At 31.5% G+C, this 16,818-nt stretch overlaps 3 protein-coding genes across 4 annotated transcripts; 1 reads left to right on the forward strand and 2 right to left on the reverse strand.

Moving 5' to 3' along the window:
• The first annotated feature begins 1,385 nt into the window (after positions 1-1,385).
• LOC111676458 (methionine aminopeptidase 1) lies at positions 1,386-2,878 on the forward strand. The gene is made up of 3 exons (XM_023437370.2): positions 1,386-1,680; positions 1,739-2,485; positions 2,548-2,878. Exons 1-3 carry the CDS (start codon positions 1,527-1,529, stop codon positions 2,778-2,780), a joined length of 1,134 nt encoding a protein of 377 aa, XP_023293138.1. The 5' UTR covers positions 1,386-1,526; the 3' UTR covers positions 2,781-2,878.
• Positions 2,879-2,928: 50 nt separating this feature from the next.
• On the reverse strand, positions 2,929-3,401 carry LOC111676461 (DNA-directed RNA polymerases I, II, and III subunit RPABC5). Its single transcript, XM_023437388.2, has 2 exons — positions 3,207-3,401; positions 2,929-3,143 (listed from the first exon to the last, which is right to left on the reverse strand). Exons 1-2 carry the CDS (start codon positions 3,299-3,301, stop codon positions 3,035-3,037), a joined length of 204 nt encoding a protein of 67 aa, XP_023293156.1. The 5' UTR covers positions 3,302-3,401; the 3' UTR covers positions 2,929-3,034.
• A 719-nt stretch (positions 3,402-4,120) lies between these two features.
• On the reverse strand, positions 4,121-14,862 carry LOC111676441 (putative uncharacterized protein DDB_G0268364). Of its 2 annotated transcripts, XM_046949775.1 has the most exons (5): positions 14,004-14,862; positions 5,822-6,376; positions 4,956-5,756; positions 4,527-4,892; positions 4,121-4,459 (listed from the first exon to the last, which is right to left on the reverse strand). In XM_046949775.1, exons 1-5 carry the CDS (start codon positions 14,007-14,009, stop codon positions 4,262-4,264), a joined length of 1,926 nt encoding a protein of 641 aa, XP_046805731.1. In that variant the 5' UTR covers positions 14,010-14,862; the 3' UTR covers positions 4,121-4,261. The 2 variants fall into 2 exon arrangements, with proteins under 2 accessions (XP_046805731.1, XP_023293118.2); XM_023437350.2 differs by having other exon boundaries at positions 4,122-4,459; positions 4,527-5,756; positions 14,004-14,857.
• Between the last annotated feature and the right edge of the window lie 1,956 nt (positions 14,863-16,818).

Consider the following 16,818-nt stretch of genomic DNA (forward strand, 5'->3'; position numbering starts at 1 on the left):
GTATGTCATCCGATTTCTACACTTCCAACTTAAAGTTCTATATAGGTTTTTATCGTGCACAAGATCGTCCGATAGCAGTTATATATCATTTTATATATACGGCCATAGTTACATTTTTTGTAAAAAAAAAGTTTGTTGTTGTAGTACACACCCTAGAACGATGAAATCCGGAAAAAAATGTATGTCATCCCATTTCTACACTTCCAACTTAAAGTTCTATATAGGTTTTTATCGTGCACAAGATCGTCCGATAGCAGTTATATATCATTTTATATATACGGCCATAGTTACATTTTTTGTAAAAAAAAAGTTTGTTGTTGTAGTACACACCCTAGAACGATGAAATCCGGAAAAAATGTATGCCATCCGGTTTCTACACTTCCAACTTAAAGTTCTATATAGGTTTTTATCGTGCACAAGATCGTTCGATAGCAGTTATATATCATTTTATATATACGGCTATAGTAACTTTTTATGTAAAAAAAAAAGTTTGTTGTTGTAGTACACACCCTAGAACGATGAAATCCGGAAAAAAATGTATGCCATCCGATTTCTACACTTCCAACTTAAAGTTCTATATAGGTTTTTATCGTGCACAAGATCGTCCGATAGCACTTATATATCATTTTATATATATGACCATAGTAACATTTTTTGAATGTTTTTTATTAAAAGGCATTCTGTAACGATATAATCCCAATTATATTTATATTTTATCAGATTTGTTCCTTTCCACATTTATACACATATTTTAATTGATCAAAAATATTTTTTTTAATGTAAATCATGAAAATCAATTTTTTTGAATTTTTTCCACGTGCTTAAACACATATTGAAAATGTAAATAATGAAAACGAGTTTTTGCGTCTTTTCCACGTGCAGAAACACATATTTGTAAACAAAAATAACTCACCACACCAAAAAAAATGTTTATTTTGATAAAACAGCTGTTACGGTTTGTTTTATTTTTCGTCGGGTTGTTTTCTTTATGTGCGTATAAATTTTTAACTCTGGTCGGAAAAAGTCGAAAATAGTCGGAAAAAGTCGAATAAAGTCAAAAAGTTGAAAAGTCGACTTTTCATAAAATGCAAAAAGTCGAAAAGTCGACATTTCGTTTTAACTATAGAACCCTAATTTATAAGAATTGTAGAAAATCATTTCTAAACTTGGCAACCTAGGCTAAGTAAAATCATTTATGAGGTTGTACAACTATCACAATTCTTACAAAAACAACACGCTAAACAATTTTTGTTTTGCCGACTGTAACTGTCAAACTTTGTCTATTGTTTTTGTTGTGTTGACATTTTTTTTACAACAAACATAAGATTTTGACAGCAACAGTTTGAAACAAAAAAAATGATTAGTTAATCTATAGGACCCACCTTGTAATTTACTTTTACGCAGATGTTTTCAAAGAAAATGCGGTGGTAGTCGAGTAAACTATTTTTAGCTCATTTTTTTTAATAAATTGCATTTTATATAAACTTGCGGAATACAAACTTCAGTTGCAACAGAATTTTGGAAAAATGGCACACAAATGTGAAACTCCCGATTGTGGCAAAGAGGCAACTCTTCAATGTCCCACTTGTTTAAAAATGGGCATACCAGGCTCTTACTTTTGTACACAGGCATGTTTTAAGGGTTTCTGGAAGGAACACAAGTTGATACATGCTTTAGCCGGTAAGTAAGATGAAGAATTAAGAGGAAATCTTATTTTTTTAATTTCTATTAACTGTAGAGGGAGTAGCCAAACCAAAACAGTCCAATGAAGAGTGTGGTTATAATCCCTACCCCTACTACCGCTATACCGGTCCTTTGAGGCCCTATGAAAAAACTCCTAAAAGGGCAGTGCCCGAGAGCATAGAACGTCCAGATTATGCTGATCATCCACAGGGCAGAGCAGCCTCGGAAGAAGCCATGAGAGGCAATACTTCTATTAAGGTTTTGGACGATGAAGAAATTGAGGCCATGCGTGTGGCCGGCCGTTTAGGTCGTGAATGTTTAGATGAAGCTGCCAAAGCCGTAGATGTAGGTGTTACCACAGATGAGTTGGATCGTTTGGTGCATGAGGCCGCCATTGAGAGAGATTGTTATCCTTCTCCCTTGAACTATTACAATTTTCCCAAGTCCTGTTGCACTTCAGTTAACGAAGTTATTTGCCACGGCATACCCGATTTGAGACCACTCAAGGATGGTGATATTTGTAACATCGATGTTACCGTCTATCATCATGGTTTCCATGGCGATTTGAATGAAACTTTCTTTGTGGGTAATGTATCGGAAAAACATAAGAAACTGGTGCGTGTTACCTATGAGGCCTTATCAAAAGCCATAGAATTGGTAAGACCTGGTGTCAAGTACCGTGAGATAGGCAATGTTATACAGAAGTACGTGGCTCCTCATGGTTTTAGTGTGGTCAAGAGCTATTGCGGTCATGGCATTCACAGATTATTCCACACTGCCCCAAATGTGCCTCATTATGCTAGTAAGTTTGTTTTTATATCAACAACCGTGGGAATTTTTCGTATAATTTATTGAACTTTCCAGAAAACTCGGCTGTTGGTGTTATGAAAGCAGGTCATTGCTTTACTATTGAACCCATGATTTCCGAGGGTGTGGCTAAGGCTGAACAATGGCCTGATGATTGGACTGCTGTTACAGCTGATGGTTTGTATTCGGCACAATTTGAACAGACTTTACTGGTCACTGATACCGGTTGTGACATCTTAACAAAACGCCGCGAAAACAATGGCCAACCTTGGTTTATGGATAAAATGTAAATTGATGCGGTAGAAGGACAATATTTTACAAAATCTATTGTATATTTTCAAAGTTTTTATAATAAACCAATTTGATAATTGCTCTTTTGTTAAAGGAACTCGAGTATTTTGTTTTATTCACGTTCCTGGCTTTCAGTAAATCTAATAATACATTATTTTTTTATTTTTATGAAAATATGTGTATTTTTTATTATTATTTTTTATTTGTAATTTATAGAATCCTAACTTAATCTAATATTTGTTTCCACGCTACATTATTTCTCCAAAGGTGCATAATTCAACAATTTTTCAATCAAATCCACATGACCCAATAACATACGACGGCAACAATAGCGTTTCAAACCCAAAGCATCCAAGGCATCACTACAAAAACAAAGAACATTAGAAATGCTTTTCCATGTCATACACAAATTTTTTTATACATACCCTTCAGTGTATTCGGCTTGCAGTAAACCCAAGTAAGATTCCCATTTGTTGCCAATAACTTTGCCACAGGTAAAACAACGTATAGGAATAATCATTTTTATTAATTTATTTTACTAAAAAAGAAATTGATTGCAAAAGTAATTTCACAAAAAGCGTGCGTATCTGCCGTGAATAAAAACCCAAATAAATGAAATGTCAAACCAGAGCCCTGCGCCGACGAATATAATTTTGTCGGCTGACATTAAATATTTACGGCGGCATAAAAAAAACGCCTAAAAGACTGCAAAATATTTCAACGATATTAAATAAAAGCAGAAACAGTGTAATTAAAAATTGGCATTTTAGAAACAAATATTTTGTAAATTAATATTTTCTAAACTGTCGTATATAAAATCGGGACGTAATAAAACATTATAAGAAGTAATATTCCCTTGTGTCAAGTGTGAATAAAATCAGTTTCGATACTTTTTGATATACTTTTAGAAAAATCTTTGGAATATTTAAAAAAAAAATAAATAGAACATATCGTTTTAAAATATATGAACAATAAAGGTTTATATAACCAAAATGTTAAAACATGATTTGAAATACGAAGCTATTTGGAATAATTGTTTTTTTTAATATACGGACAAGAGATTGGTATCTCTAAATCGACCTGAAAAAATTTGAACAAACGTTTGTTTATTTACTACCCAAAAGCAAATGCATAGATTTTTATTGTATGAACAGTAAATACCAAAAATTACAACCATTTTACAACATCCGCAAAACAACATGTTTAACTACCCACCAGTCTGGCAACATCTTTGTCTTTAATAATAACAACCCTGTTTTTTCTCCCTTACTTGTGCAACAACAAAAACAAAAACCGTTGTAAAAATAACCCGCGAGTGTATGCAACTTTTGCAAAATATTAAAACAAGTGTAATTTGTGTAAAAATTAATAAATAAATAATAATATTAAGTTTATTTTCCTATAAATTAAATTCGAGATTATCGTTATAATAAAAAATTTGGTTTAGAAATGTGTTGCAAATATAAATTTTACTAAAAATTTACTCTGCCTCATTTGATGAAGTTTCTGTTTGTTGTTCATATTGTTGTTGTTGCTGTTGATCTTCACTGGAGACCTCAACAGAGGAGGAGACTTCATATAATTCATCTTGTGGCTGTTCATCTTCGACACCAATGGTGTTTTCCACATCTTCAATGGTGCCCTTGACAATGTTGTCGGAACGCTTTTGCAAACGGGCCTAAGGAAAAGAAAACGAAATTTGTTAGAAACAAAAACTAGGATTAGTTCTAATGCGGATTAATTACTTCTTCCTCATCGGGCACAAAAATTCTTAGAGGAGTATCAGCGCCCAGTTGTTGTTGTACCAAACGTTGATGTTCCTCAAAGGCTGCTGCCGCTGGATCTTGTTGTTGATGTCTTTGTGGTTGCACAAGAGCTTGTTGTTGGGGCTGTGGTGTAACGTATTGAGGATGTTGCTGTTGGAATTGTTGCTGCTGTTGATGGAACTGTTGTAGTTGTTGGTATTCCAATTGTTGTTGATGCAGTTGTTGTTGTTGTAAATGTAATTGTTCCTGTTGTTGTTGCTGTTGGAGTTGGAGTTGTTGTTGCTGTTGCAATTGTTGTTCATATTGCTGTCTTTGGGCTTCTGCTTGTTCTTCCTCAACATAAGCCTGTAATAATTGTGAAGAATCTTGATGGGCATTGCCATAATAATTGGACACAACAAAACCTGCCTCAGTAGTTCCCGTAATTGCTGAAGTAGGACCCGCCAAATTTTGCAAATGGAAGGGTGCCGTATCAATCGATTGTTCTTCATCTAAAGAAGGAGCAGCGATCAAAGGGGCAAAATGTGGCGCTACATCTAAGACTGGATGTATGTTATTGTGAGGATCTTTAGCAGCTTGTAAGATTTGACCATTACTGGCAACCTCTTGAGTCAAATCGGCATTTACATAACCAGCTGCTACTACGGGCACAGCATCAATGGCAGGTTTGAACAATTGTTGTTGGTGTTGGGAGTAAAGATTATTGGATTGTTGCACTAAGTAAGTGGGATTGTAAATGGGCACGGGAGCGGCAGCTTGGATTGCAGCAATAGGTTGTGTATATTGTATGGGATAGATTTCGGGGGCTAATTGTTGGCCAGCTTGAGCACCTACAATTTGCAACAAAGGTTGGGCCACCGATAAATGATTGCTTTGGATATCAACGGGCAAAGGTTTACCATTGCTGGGTGTATTGAAAGGTTCTGTGGCAGGGCGTACTGGGGCAGCTGGCAATGAAGGATCTGGATCAGGAGCAACCAATTTTTGGGAGCCAGATAAAGTATCTACATAAGTTTGGTCATTGGTGCTTTCTTCGTTCACTTGATAATTGTACTTTTGTTGATGATACACTTGCGGCTTAGGAGTAGAGGGTGGCAAATAGGTTTCCTCGGGATGCAAATGATTATCTTGTATAGATAAATTGGGGGCGGGAATGGTGTGTATGGGAGCAAAGTTATCAGAGATGAAATCGAAATGATGATGATCCAACTGAAAAAGAGAGCAAAGATTACATTGATGTAACATTTACTGAAAGTATTCCCAGAAAAACTTACCGGCAATTGTTGTAAATCACTATAGGTTTGAGACTGTATTGTGGGTATTTCATATTTGAAGGGCACATCATAACTGGTGGCTGGTTTGTGTACTGGCGACAATTTAGTTTTTGTATTTGTCAATTTAATTTTCAAAGGTTTACGTTGGAATGTGGGATTCTTCATGTAAGATTGTGCAGCTTGCAGTTTAATAGGTCTCTGTTGTCCTCTTAAATGCGTAGCTCCAGCATTAATATGATGATGTACATGACTATGACTTAAATGATGAGGAGTAAGTACATGACCATGAGCATGTGCATGGCTGTGAGCATGTGCATGTGTATGAGCTGCATGAGAGTGAGCCAAATTGGGACGTCCTTTTAAAACTAAAGGAACTGGTTGATCACTGCGTATCTGTACTACTAGAGTTTTTTGTTTGTTATTTGGTCCTCGGGCGAAAGCCACTTGTTTGCTATTTTTGGGGCCATGATACGAGTAGGGCGCATGTTTTCCCAAAGCAGGTTCTCCCCAGACAACAGCCAGAAGTGCGAAGAAAAGTAAGGTTAAATAAAAGGGCTGTAAGAAAAAAAATAATGTTATATTAATTATTAAAGAAATAATAAAGTGTGTGTTTAAAAAAGTGTTATAAACGTTAGAGTGAAACTAAAGTGAATGTAAAAAAATACTAAACCAAGAACCACAAACAACCCTGGATCAGTCAAATAAAATAAAACAGCAACAGCATCCCAGCAAAGTGAGTACAATTTAAAATTGTTTAATTCAATAAATTATTAATTATTTCATATTGTAGTCGAACTTTTTTATTCAAATGATTATGTTTATATAAACGAAATCATTAATTTTATTGGCAAATCTGCTATTGCTGTAAGATCTTGTATTAAACAAATTTAAATTGAAACATTTGTACTGCCGAATTACTAGACTTCCAAAAATGCAATATAGTTTAGTTGAATTTTGCTTAATGTGTACAATTAGGAAACCAATTTATTTATATATAATTAATTCTTCCTTTTGCTTTCTTTGTTGTGCATTTAAAGGCTATGAAAGTAATAATAATAATAACTGTTACATTTGCAATAAAATATCGTGCAAATTTGAGTTTTTAATTTGTTACAATTTACTTTTGATTTAATTTGTTTTTAACAAAATATATTTCCTTCTAGTTTTGCGTGTATTTTTTTTTTGTTTTAAATGTTAATATTTGGTGCAATGCACATAAATGAAATTTATATTATTTTTGGTGTGATTTTGAATTTCGCGACATTAAGACCAGGTGTTTAGGATAACGTGTTACAGTATGTTAAACTGGGTTTAAACTCAGTAGTATGAGCAGCAAACTGCTAAATAATCTTGCTGCTGCAATGCATTCGAAAAAGGCAGTAAAAACACCTGGTTGGTTCTATTTCGTCTTTTGTAACGAATGTACTCTTTGTAAATTACAGCGAACATAATCGTCACTTTAGTGTCCCCTTTGCAAGCGATAGAGTAGATACTTGAAAACAAAGGTTAGCTTTTTGCTGTCTCTTCGGGGTGACGATTGACTTCCACTTAGGACTAGAAGATGTTAAAATAGCTAGTTAACTTAACGCTCAGTGGCTAGGGATAGTCCTTAGTGGTAGGTTAAATAGGTAGATTGTCCGACCAAACTGCTGGGCTACGAACAATTTTAGAACAATTATTAAGGATTAATATAATTTTTACTTATTTACAACCACACCCCTAAATTTCTATCCGCCAATTTGTTAACCAAATATTTACATGGATGTCAAAGTAGTTTGTTCAAACTTTTAACTTTAATAATATATTATAGATATACAAATTTTTATATTTAATCTGATTTCAAGAATCCCTTTGCAAATCTGCCCAATTTTCCGTTAAATATACTCATAAATGTTTAAGGTCTGTGTGTAAAATTTTAAGATTCCATTTCGAATAGTTTTGCAGATGAACAAATTTCAATATTTAATTTATATGGGAGGTACCCTATATTGCTAGTTCGCCCAGTTTTTGTCCTAAACATTCAGGTTGATAATAAAGTGTCTCCGAAAAAATGAGGACTTTAGCTGTTGTATTCCCTCAGTTATACCAATTTAAAATTTTCTTTATATAAAAGGTGCCACGCCCACTGTAACTAGAAAGCTTATGTTACATCCATGTATTTATATGGATAGCAAAGTTAAATGCTCAAAGATATGGAAATATTATGTGCTGAATTTATGACGTTCAAATAAATTTATAGAACTAAGAAGGAAGCTGATTGGAAACAAACTTTTAAAAAGATTGATAAGGACCGTGTTAAGGATGTCAAAGATATATTCTCAAAGATATTGAGACTTTTGGATTTGTGGCTTTTTTAAAAAATTTTAAACTTTTACTTGACGGCAGTTTAAATAAATTGACATAGAAGGCTAAGAAGGCAGTTGATTGAGAGCAAACTGTCAAGAAGAGTGATAAGAACAGTTGATGTTTATATCAATGTTACTTTAGATCCAGACTTAAGCAGTGAGTTATCTCAATAGGTTTGGAAATTAGAACAATGAGGGCTCTTGCTGTTTCCTAAGATTTACCTAAGGAAAGTTCTAATATAAGTTGCCACGCCCTCTTTAAAAGAATGCCCCTTTGTTTTATATTCATATGAACGTCAATGTTGTCCATACTCTAGCTCGTGCAGACTCTAGCTCGTGCAGTTTCTAAAATATACGATTTTTAATACTTATTTTGTAGACGGGCGTGGCACATCGCCCATTGATCATTTTTAAGTTAATTTTTGTTTAAATTTACGAAAATTTTATTACAAAAGTTTTTTGGACTTTCATATTATTAGAAAAGTATTTTCCTTAAATAATATTTCGTTTTATATATAAAATTTTCGTAAATATTACTACAAAAAAGTTAAGAACCCTATATTGTATGCGGGCGTGGCTCGATGCTCACTTAAAAATTTTGTGCTATTTTCACTTAAACTTATGGAAATCGTTTTCTTACTTTTGTAAAATTGGAAAATGTTTTGTTTAAATAAATTTTCGTATTATGTTTGAAATTTTCATAAATATTACGAAAAAAATTTGTTTTGTTCTAATTAAGATTTTTTGAAACAAATTCTAAATAAGGACCCTTTTTATATTAATGGTCTTTTTCATAAACATTTGCTAAAGGTTTATAAACCTATGATATAAGTTTATGCATAAACATTTAGGTCCTTAACACAATTTTCCATATAAAATTTCTTCTAAAAAACCTTCTATAAACTGTTATAAAAATGTCGTAAACATATAACAAAATATTTGAATGATCTTTGGGTACATGTTAGACCACCATTAAATAATTTTAAAGACTTTTAAGCTTTTTTAAATACACTTTGTTTTAACAACTTTCGTTAATCTTAACAACTTTTTGAATTAATGTTTAATGAAATTATTAAATATTTTTACTTTTACCATTAAACACTTTCTATTAAATAGATAAACTTTAACAGATATAACTCTACTATGACAAAAAGAAAAAACAACAGCAATATGTTTATAGTAAAATCCAGATAATATGTATAAAACAAATAATTAATAATTTAACAACTTAATTCTTTTTTTCTGTTTTTAATAACATTTTTCAAAAATTTTTTCTTATTAACCACTTTCTAAAAAGCCATAATAGTCAAGTTTTTTTACTTTACTATTTTTGTTAAAAATTAAATATGTTTAAATCTATAAACAAAAACATGAAACAATAACAAAGCTAGTAGTGTAATTAAATCAATGAATTTCTTGATTACGTTAAAGAAAAATCATAAAAAATTAATTCATAAATAAAATCATGTTTTAGTTTTGAAAAAACAAATACAAACCACACGTTTAATAACGTATTACTTGTTAGCAAATACAAATTAATATAAATTGCACATAAAATCACGTCTCATCATTAAAGTGGTCTTAGACATGACTATCGTTATGCTTGTCGTTTTTAGTAACTTTTTTGATGTTTTGCTTGTTTAATGGTTTAGGTCTTTGCTTTTAAATACCTAACACGCCAGTCAATCTTTCTTTGGTAATGTCTGTTAAATTGTCAAGTGTAAATACAAATGTCTAAGAAAAGTAGTAGTTTTTCTTTTGGTTTTGTTTACTTAAACTGTAAACACTTTTACTTTAAACTTCAACACAATTTGTTCAATTTTGGTCATCATTGTCTGTCAGTCAGTTAATGTGTTAAAGAAATTATAACTTTACTTCCTTAGGAAATGTATTTTACTTTTAAGGTTAGTTTTTTTTCAACGTGATTTTTAATTTGTTTTTTTTTTTTGTTTGCTAGAATTCCCTTTTTTTAAAAATGCTAATAGTTGTTGCTGTGCTGTGAGTGAAATTTTTTTGTTATTACAAATTTTCTATAAACGTTTTATGCATTTTAATTTCTCATTAATTTAACTGTTGTTTTTGTCACCGAAAATTTTTAATAACCATTTTAATGTTATGGGAGTGCAGGAAAGTTAGTTTTATAAATTTATGACTTGTTAATAAAATTAGTGTTAAATTATGTCACAATTAAACGTTTTAGTATTTAGTGGTTAGTAGGAGCATTACTATGCAGCTAAATTTTAGTTAATTTAGTTTTCAATTTCTTTCCGTAATGTTGACCTAAAATTTTGAAACATACATTAATTTTCAGATTTCTATAAAAATAGAAACCCTTCTATAGACTTAACACTTGTTTCCTCATAAAACGTACTTGCAAAATCGTGGTTTAATTTCTATTCTCCGATTTATCTTTAATTTATTGACCTTTTTAAAGGTTAAGTCGGATATCCGTATTCTACATTTATTACCGCTTCAACAGTAGCTCTAAGTGAATTTGTTTAGCTTCTTTGGAATTGATGTTTATTGACTTCTAAATAAACAAAAAGAACCCAATTTTGTTTAAAGTACTGATTTTTTTTTATTTAAACCGATTTTATTTTGTAGTCGATTGATAAATGCGTGTATGATGTAGAGAATATGGAAACAAAAAAAAGACCATCCTTCCTATGACAAGCCTGTGTTAAAATCATTACTTCTTTAGGTCTTTTTCAGTACTTCCATGGAGTAAATTCTACTTCTTTTTCACATCTTTGGAAGTTCTTTATTTTTGCTGGTTATATATTCAAACATAGTCTCAATGATGTGGAGATATCTTTGCAGCTGTTTTAGATCAAAATGTCAAGAAGACTGGTAAAGACCGTGTCAAGACAAAACACCACTCGCCATAGGTATTGTAGTTTATATTATTGTGGCACCTGTAGTAGTGAGCTATCTCAATAGGTTCTTTATTAAAACTAGTTTAGATAACTCGCAAAGAAGATTGAAACCAATTTCCTTAATTGACACTGCGAGATATATCGCCTTGGCGTATACTCAACATGAGAATAAAGAAGACGGAAACCAATTTCCTCTGCTTTGAAGGCATCCAAATTGATGCAGCCAATGTTCAGCTATTGCTGTCAGAAACTTTTAATATATACATATGTATATAACCCGCTTAGTTCAGAATAGAAGTTGTTTCTCTTATTGAAAATAATCCATCTTGGACCTTATATATGTGCTCTTTGTAAACGACAAAGAGCTACACGACTGGCACAAAATTGACACAAATGAGTTTATAATTTTCAAAAACATTCGTTGTCAAAGTTTATACACATGTACGTATGACAACACGTATGTTGTTAACAAATGTGGTAAACTCACTATTGACAACGGATTGTGTCAATTTCGGTACTTTTCTACCGGTTTTTTTCCCTCTGTGTATGTACGTGTTGAGGTTTTTTGCAAATGTATAAAACAATTAAGGGCTAATTTCCGTGTGTCGGATAATGTAATCAATAAGTTAGTTTAAGCTTAATCGCGAATCCAGCTCGAGTTTGTAAGGGAAAACTTTTGTTTTTTTTAACTCTTTCATTTCTCGTAATTTTTATATTTTTGATGAAAACTTTTCGGTTTGGGGGGGTGAGGGGGGTTTAATTTCCCTTTTCCCCCATAGATCCCCGCTTCTTTAAACTTAAAAATTTTGTTAACACTATAAATGAATTTGTTGACACTAAATGAAAGAAGGATAAGATATCATCTTCAAATTCTGCTATCAATACTACCCAATTAATACATAATTCAGATTTTATAAATATTTATCATATTTCATTACACTGTCTTTTATCTAACAAATTATTAATATTTCATTCATATTTGTTTTAAAATAAAATTATGTTGTCTACAGCTTGTTTTTTTTTTTTGTATTTATTAATTCCATTTTTTTTGAAATTTATTGCGTGAGTTCTCTAATATTTCCATTTTTCTTAATAAGATGTACTTACTCACTCGTGTATGTATGCATCAGTGAATGAGTTCACTTACAGCATTAATTGGTGCACGTAATCATATAGTCTTTAATGTAATCATTGTTATTTGAAAATTTTATTTGTTTTGTTTGTTTAATGTTATAAAAGAAAACTAAATCATATTGTTTTTCTTCTTCGCAAAAAATGCTTAAAGAGGTAATGGGAGTTCAGAAAGATTTATCTATGTATACGATTGTAGTTAAGGTGGCCAAATTATTGATTACCCAGTTGGAAATTTTTATCACGACATCATCATACATCTGTAGATGTATTACAAAAATATATATATAATTATTTTAAAATGATAGAATTAAAATTTAAGATTCTGATTTTTTTCGAGAATATTCCAAGAATCCTTGTTCAATGCTTCTGTTAATGTTGCATACTTTTAGGTATACAAGAAAAATGTTGTTTATTTAAATTAAGATGTTGATTCCTGAAACTTTCTCCACTAAACTACATTTTTTATGCAAAAACTAAAATTATCCGTCGTACAATTGGTCAAAAATTGGAAATCCATGATCACTCATATTAGTAACCAATCTTAGTTATGTTTTCACCATTACTTCCGATTCACCATTACTTCCGTTTACAAACCACGTAAATGGGATGGCCTCTGTTGAGTCGACAACAGATTCTAGAGACGTAATCGTTGGACCGAATTAATCAAATAAGCCAAAGATTTTGATCTTACTCAAAGAGAATACACTGTTCTATCATTTGTATATGGCACATTTCATTCATCTTCTTTCAACCCAGCACACTTCTTATTCATCATACACACTCACGAAGAACTGCATCCAAAACCCTAATTCTAGGTATACGGGTCTTAGAAACCCTTTATTCATCCTGTGGCATATACATTTAACACCAACTCGTTTCCAAAGCTTTATCCTACAGTCACTCCTCTGAGGGGTATCTGTTGTCAACGGAAACAGCACTGAACTTATCCCTAAATATAAACTTTATCTTACATCAGTCATTTAACTGCAATTCTCTCTTCCCGCGAAAGAAGCTTGACTAACTGAGCAACTAGGACATAGTCCTGCGGGCAACTGGCCACCCGTAGGAATGTCCGAAGAGTGAAATGACATCAACAGTTTATAGTCCCGGCAGACTAGAGATACTGGTAGCTCGTCTTTTTCCCCGGATAGAAATAACACCAAGATGGCGTCTTTCATGCCTCCGGGTTAATTCTCAAGGGAATATGAATCAGTTCCTTTTTGGAATATATAAATGAATGTAATTTTCCAAATTAACCAAAATCGTTTTTTGAAGGAAATTATATCGCTACCGCAAGATCACTGATTTCAAAAACATTTAAAAAATTATTTTAAGTCTTTTACAGCTCATAGTATTTTGAACTATTTCGATTCCTTTAAATACTTGTTTAAATTATTTATTGTTACACTGTAAAACCACTTTCATTTCAATAAAAAGAGAACGAAAGTTATTTCCTAATTTGGAAAATTGATTTGAAATGAAAACAAACACGATTGCTCTAAACTTTAAGAGTCTTAAGCATAAATGGCAAATGTGATAATAAATATTTCCATGAAGAAATTTCGAATTAATATAAATTAAACAATTCTAACATATTTAACAATTTAATAAATTAATTGTATATATATATGATCAAGTCATTAAAACGCCGACAGTGATTTACACAATTTTCAAATAAAATTTTTAGTTAATTTTTTTTTATTAGACACATCAGGTGAAAACTTGGCACAAAAATAACAACAAAGAATTTCACTTAAAATAATTGTGTTTTAATTTATTACACTTAATCCATAATAAAATAAAACAATACTTTCTTTCTACACTTACCTTCATTGTATGTGGTTTCTTAATAAATTATTTTAAAATTAAATTAATAGTTTTGGAAATTTTTAGAATAGTTTCAGTTTTTTTATTTGATTTTAGTTTAAAATTTTAGCAAAGAAAGAAAAAAAGTATATAGAGCAACAGATATGTTTCGATTTAAGCGTAATGTTATCGAACACGTTTAATCCAACAATAAGTAAAGAAAGATTAAAATTGCTATTAAATATATAATCACATCAATTAGCTTCATGACACTTGATGTGTTAATTTGCAAACAAAAAAATTTAATCAAACACTTTATTAAAATTTCGCAATAAATTAGTATTATTTTTATTCAATAAATATGTATTTATTTTTGATTCCAATTACAACTCCGACGACCAACAGTTTATTAAGAAATTTCAAAGTCAACTGAAAGAAATATCGACAACAGAATGCAACAAAACCTCTAAACAAATAATAATAATGAAATTGTTAATAAGAAATAGTAATAGCAGCAATAGCAACAGTTGCTTGCTGTGATAATAATAACAATAATAATAATACACAAACAAAAAAATGTTGTTGTTATTTAGCTGCCTCTGCTTTTAAACCACCGGCCTTATAACGTCTGTCATCCATATCCAAACATACCATGCTGTTCATATTTGTACTTAACCATTGCATTGAAAAGAAACACTTGATCAACACACGCACTCTCTCTTTGGAAACTCACTATACACATTTGATTATTTGCTTATGAATGTTGTACATTAACGATCACTAACTCGTACTCATTGTATTGTAGTGGAGTGTGTATGACCGGCCATAACTGGAGTTGTTGTTGATGGAAAGTACTGGTCAGGCATAGATTTTGAGCGACGCGGTTCGTTTCTTGTGGCATGCAAACGTGCTTCATGCGCAAAACTTAACGTATGATTAAAATAAACAAAAAAAAGTAAATAGAAAAAAGTTAAAATATCTTTAAAAACAAAACAAGTCAAGACAACAAATAATAAATTGCAAATTGTTTTGTTTGATATAGTGGCCTATTATTGGCAAAAGAAAATAGAGACAATTACAACAATTACTTTTGTTACAGCAACAACATACATACGTGTATACATCTGTATATAAATTGATGTTTTTTTTTTTGAAAATTCAGCAAAACTCTGGTTTAATTTAGATCTATTACACAATGGGTTAGTTACAATATCAGTGATCACTCAAATTTTTCAACAGAAACAAAATTAAGGTACGACAATTTAGTTTAGATCCTTAAATATCGCTCCAATTGAGCAAATAGTATAATCTATAATCATTCATAATTTCCTACCAACATGGACTGTTTTAAGGGAACTTTTAATGAGATGTGTAGATCCTTAAATAATAGTGACAATCTGGCTTATTTTATTTTCTATCAAACATTAATGTGAGGCATGTTACCTTGATGAATGACCACATCTTGTTGTCATTGCCCTCCCGGGAAAAAAGAGGTGCTACAAGTATCTTTTGCCGAAACTATAATTTATTGATGTCACATTAATCCTTGGACATTCCTTGGAATGATTTGTCATGGGGTCGAGTCAAAGAACCAAAAAAGTTGGTTCAGGATCCACGTAGTGTCTGTTGTTTAAACTCAAACTAGCGGAAGGATTGAGTTGCGATTTAAATACTGTAATATCTATATTTTGGGGATAAGTTCGTTGCTGTTGCCGATAACAACAGAGTGATTGTGGGACTAAGCGTTGGAAATGAGTTGATGTTAAATGTATATAATACAGAGGGAATGAAGGTGTCGGATGTTGTTCTCTATGAGTTTGTTGGATGCATGAGAAGTATCTTTCTTGTTCAAGTGATACCATTGAATTTTCCTTCCTTGTCCAGGTATGTTTGCGAAAACTATGTTCATACCAGATTCACCACAGTGTATTCTCTGTGAGTAAGAATTCGTACTTCGGTTCACCAGTTACGTCTCTAGTTGCTGTTGGCGACTCAATTGTGGCCACCCCATCTGCGTGGTTATAAATGGAAGTGATGTTTTATCGGAAGTTAAGAAACGGCACAGCAATGGTCAAAGATTGTATAGCTCAAGTACTTGAGCAACATACAAGTATATTGGACCGGAAATTTCATATACGTAGGTTGCACAATGGTTAGTCGTCACAGCATTCATTTGTAGAACCTTAAATAATGATACAATTGAGAAAATAATGAAAATCTGTGATCAATGATATTTTTAATAAAAAATCATTATTTTTATAAAATAACCCTAAAATCTTCTATAGATCCTTAAATAAGGCTAATCACTCACTTATCACTTTAATTGAGTAAATTGTGAAAATCTGTTATAGCTGATATTTCCCATCAAAAATGTATTTTGTATAATAAACTTAAAATACCCTGTAGATCCTTAAATATAAATATATATATAAATTATATAAATTGTAATAATCTGTGAACATTCACATCAGAATCAACCAAAGATCACTCACTTTTTTCTTTAAAATTGATTTTTTATAAAAAATCTGAAATTTGCTGTAGATCTCTGAATAACGTAACAACTAGAGAAAATTTCGAAAATTTTATAGAAAATCAAATTTATGGAAAACCACTATTTAAATTTTTCGATTTCGTTTAAAATCGATTTTTGTATGATAAACTTTAAATAACAATTTAATTGAATTTAGGTTGGGTTACGTGGTTAACAGTTAACGGGTTCACTCAGAGGCCTTGTAACCTATTGTGCTACCCTTAGAAGTACTACTCCCTTATGTCTAGAAAATGATTTCTCTCACTAATTTCGTTAACATCTTGAATATTGGGGTCTCCGTAAAAA

Source organism: Lucilia cuprina, chromosome 4, assembly GCF_022045245.1.
Source record: "Lucilia cuprina isolate Lc7/37 chromosome 4, ASM2204524v1, whole genome shotgun sequence".
Lineage (NCBI taxonomy): Eukaryota > Metazoa > Arthropoda > Insecta > Diptera > Calliphoridae > Lucilia > Lucilia cuprina.